General features: G+C 36.0%; 1 protein-coding gene across 3 annotated transcripts in view; it reads right to left on the bottom strand.

The window, feature by feature from the left end:
* Positions 1-4,464, bottom strand: part of LOC106963104 (complement C1q-like protein 2) — a 33,009-nt gene that overhangs the window by 7,163 nt on the left and 21,382 nt on the right. The window contains exons 3-5 of one of the 3 annotated variants that reach the window (XM_015057839.1): positions 3,358-3,633; positions 3,143-3,271; positions 1,213-1,889 (exon numbers count right to left, since the gene is read on the bottom strand). In XM_015057839.1, coding sequence (XP_014913325.1) covers positions 1,609-1,889; positions 3,143-3,271; positions 3,358-3,604 — 657 coding nt within the window. In that variant the 5' untranslated portion in view covers positions 3,605-3,633 and the 3' untranslated portion in view covers positions 1,213-1,608. Of the gene's footprint in view, positions 1-1,212; positions 1,890-3,142; positions 3,272-3,357; positions 3,634-4,464 lie in introns of those variants that run through there. The other 2 variants (XM_015057840.1, XM_015057842.1) reach the window with 2 other exon arrangements.

Genomic DNA, 4,464 nt, shown 5'->3' with positions numbered 1-4,464 from the left:
AAATGATTTTTAATTCAATTTATTGATACTTTTATGATTATTTATATGACTACTTATACTTAATTCTCATAATATACTATCTTAGTATTACTTTAATTGTTTTAAACTATTGTATTAAGTTCTGCTCCAGGACAAGGGATTTTAAAGACACCAGCCTTTAAAATAAAAAAAAATATTCAGCAAACACCAGGAAAATATACATTGTTGTCCACACATGGCCCAGTTTAGTTTAGTCAGATATTTGAAAAAAATTATATTTTGCGTATATTTAATTCAAATTTTGTGCTTTATCCATAGGACCTGTTTTGTCCCTATTCTCAAGAATCACTGAGACATGGACATCGTTTACTAGAGCTACTCAGTTGTGTGCGTTCATTGGAAGTGGGTAATACTGTCTGTGCTTGACCTTTGTTTTGTTTTTTATGCCTAAGAGTGTATTTACACAAAATACAAATACTATGGTCGTTTGTGCTAGTTATGTTTTGGGGAGCTGCTAGCCTCTTATGACTAAGCTTGATTCAACGTGGTTGTTTGAGGTTCTCATTTTTCTTTTGACCTGCATCATTTGTGATGTATGCGTTGTCGTGAGACTGTTATCAGCAGGTTTGATTACTATTTATGTTTGGTAATGATATACATTTTATAGCTAAAGTCAGTGAATCGCAAGTAACCAACTTCATAGCATTGTGGTAGACTTTGATCATGTTTATTGGATACTTTGGTTGCCTTTGTGAAAAGAGTATTTATAGATTAGTAGTTATAATTTTGCATTTGTTTGTTTGTCTTTGTAGAATCCACACACTCAAATATAAACCCACACTGGCATGGTGATATTTGTATGGAGGAACAACAGTGCTTAATTATCAACAGTGAGGTAAGCGTCATTGCCAGTTAAAGGCAGCATTTTTTGGCAACTAATGTGGCCAAAGTTGGTTCAACCTGGTCTTGGTTTAAGGTTCACTTAGTAATATTTTAGTTGATTTGGTAAAAAAAAATAAAAATAAAAATAATGAAAATAATCTGAGAAGTAAATTTTTTATTTACTTAGATTACCTTTCATTTACAGACCCAGTCAGTAAATTATATTATTAAGAAGTCCATTTAGTCAGGAACTTTATTACTAGACTAGTTACACACAGATGGATGTTTGAAAGCCTTTATTTCTTTTAATTATGATTTTACACTTACATTTAATGAAAACATGAAATTTAAAATTTTAATATTACACCACATTACATTTTAATCTGACAATGAACCTCACTGGAATGCATATTTTTATTTATTGACTGACTGTAATTTCTGTTTAGATCAATTCAAGCTTTATCAACAGACTTAAATCCATCTATACACAGATTAAAACACCATACAAACCATAATGTCCCCTCAGATTTATATAAAAAAAATACAATTTAATTCAGAAAAAAAAAAGAGAATTACATAAATTCAAACCTTTTTATGTCTAGAGTGGCATTCATATTATGTGAAAGCAAGCTCTGTTGGGTAGATAATTTTAATTCAATTTAATTATAATTTGAACACTAACCATGGCATTGGCACACTGTCTGGTCAGTAGGTTCAAGCCATTCAAATGCTCATATCAATATTTTTTCAGACTTGATGCAGAAGAAAGCCACTAAAAGTAGTTGAATAAAGGCTTCCCCAAACATGTGTGTTTGGCTGCAGCTGGACGTTGACCTGGTCTCCCTGCTGCAGCTCCACGAAGGCAGCATTACCTCCGTTATCAGCACCGTCATTCAGTGTCTTGTGATCAGAGCTGTCCAGAATACGTTCATTGTTCTTCATGAGCAACAGATGCACTGGGTGTTCTCCTCCAGCATGATAAAAGAAGGACAAGTAGTACATGCCTCTAACAGGTGCAACAAAAATACCTGTGGAAACATTGAGTCAAATAAATGCTGTTGCCTTGTCAAAATCTCTGACTTATTATTGACGCATGTTCCAAAAAAACTTTATATTACATACTGGCTTTCATTCCCTGAAATAGTTATTTAATGAATAATGAAGTTTTCAGAGATTACATTTTTCAGATTAATCTCTGAAAGTTTCTAAGAAAAACTTGCAAAAATTTTGAATCTCGGAAATGTAAATTTTTCTGGAGAAGTTTTGAGATAACATTTTTTTTGAGTGTTTTGTTAATTTCTTCTCTCTTTTTTTCTGTCTACAATTGTCCAAATATGGCATTGTAGTAGAGGGAACATAATGATGTAACACCTGTTATAGTGCCAGAAACTGTCTTTGTGCGCAACAAACAGTGGAAGAAAGTTTGGGTATGCTGGAAGGTAAAATTTAAAAGTTCTGTATTGCACACCAGAGGATAGCATCACACTGGAGCACATGGTGACTGAGGCGTGACCGCACACTGACTGACACCAGGATGTCACTGATACAGCTCAGGTTCTAACTCGGAAATAAAATAAGATTAGATATAGTCACCGGATTTTTAGGAGATAGACCTTATTTAACACAAAATGAAAAAAAACCATAGCAAGGCAGTTGTTCAAAAAATTTATACCTCGTCAGAAAACATTTAATGGTTTTTAACTTTTTTTATTGCCTTAATTTTTGCTAATTAGTCATGCTACCATTTAATCCCATTTACAACCCTGCTCACGCCCTTTGAATAAGTAATAAAATTATGTTGGAAATTATAGAAAAGTAGGTGGATACACACTTTTCTATCATCCTCACAATATGTATAGTCATATCACCCATAGCTAAGAAGAAAAATTTTATCGTGTTTAAATTGGAATTCACAATATTTGTTTTGCTCCTGGACAGGTAACAAAATCTTCTCATAAGTAAAGTAAATTTTATTTAATCAATATTTCGGTCCTACTAGAGTATGAAAAAATTGCAACTTAAATCCCTGCCAGCATGCCTAGGTGGGCCCCATGTGGGGAAAAGGAGCACAGACCATGTGGGTCCCATATGGGTTTACCCATGTAGGGCCCATGTAGCGCCCATGTGGGCTGTGGCCCTACATGGGCAAACCCATGTGGGGTCATCGTGGAACCCGCGGACAAACCCATATGGGGTTTGTCCATAAATCAGCCCTCTTTTCCCCCACATGGGTCCCACCTAGGCATGCTGAGTTATTATTGAAAAGAACAACTCAACTTACCTGTGTTCTGGTTGTAGGCGTTGCCCAAATTTGTTATTACTCTTGTGTAGATTAAGGTTGTTGGTGTGTTGAAGGGTCCAATGGCTGCATCCCCAAGTATACCGGCACTGAAAACCACCTTCAATGCTTCTAGATAAAATATAAATGAAAAATGGTTTGATCAGTTTCATAAACATCAGTGAAACTGCTCAGCCAGTATAAAAAAAATACTTTACCTTTCTGTTTAAGCACCAGAACCTGACTTTCAGTCTCTTTCAGCTTTGCTTCCACGGCTTCACTTTTCTCTTTCAGATTTGTTTCCACAGCTTCCAGTTTAGCTTTCATGGCTCCAAACTCTTTGAGGAACTTACACATATCAGGAAAGCATGACCCGGTTTCAGTAGTGACTTCTGTTTCAGGTAAACCTTCCTGGCCCAAAGTTAAACCACAGAAGCTCAGTAACAACCACAGTGTGAAATTCATCCTGGTTCTCGAATGCTGTCGCTGGTATTCTGAATGACTTAATCTTGTTTACTGTTTTTATAAAGCTTCAGGATTAATAATTAACTGTAGGGAAAACATATTGTGTATGGTCGGTTTACTTTTTCAGTGATTTTGCGATGTTGAAATATTTCTTGTAAATGATGTTATGTGTTGGCAACCTGTCCAGGGTGACTCCGCCTCTCGCCCGTAACGTTAGCTGGAGATCGGCACCAGCACCTCCCCACCTCAGTAAGGGACAAGGGTGTACAGAAAATGGAATAGAATATGTTTTCATTTTCCCATTTGCTACATTTCAATGATGGGAGGGTTTCTCATAAGGTGGCTGTTTGATGTCCCTCAGCCTCACACGGTCGGTGATGTTACCATTAAAATGCTTTCTGTGACCCTCTGCTCTCATTGTAAAATTTTTTGCCAAATTGTTTAAAACAAAGAAGCTTAAGCCATATGTTTAGGTTAAGGACATTTGTTTTTGCTTTGTTTCATGGTTTTGTCCTGTGCCCCCATGACAAACTCACTGGTAATTTTGGTCTAAACAGCCACTGTTGCAAGTCATAATTCTGATGCCATCCCTCCATTATCAATTGTCCTGATGTACATACCTTTATTTATTTATTTTTTGTTTACTTTGAGAATTTGCTTGTATGTTTTTTTTTTAATGAGCAAAAGATTCAGGCCAGTGAAGTATTAGATGTTGGCCTTCAGCACATCTGTATTGTTGGGTCTGGTTTCTCTCATCCTCCTCTCGACGAGGGTCTTCAAATAATGAGTTCATCAGCAGGACTCTGGAGAACGTGACTTTTTAGTGAGGAGGTAATTCAGCCATTGAATTCAGATGTGTT

This window comes from Poecilia latipinna, unplaced genomic scaffold (genome assembly GCF_001443285.1).
Source record: "Poecilia latipinna isolate Pla-1442-1.1 unplaced genomic scaffold, P_latipinna-1.0 Scaffold1496, whole genome shotgun sequence".
NCBI lineage: Eukaryota > Metazoa > Chordata > Actinopteri > Cyprinodontiformes > Poeciliidae > Poecilia > Poecilia latipinna.
This window is presented reverse-complemented; position numbering and strand designations above follow the sequence as displayed.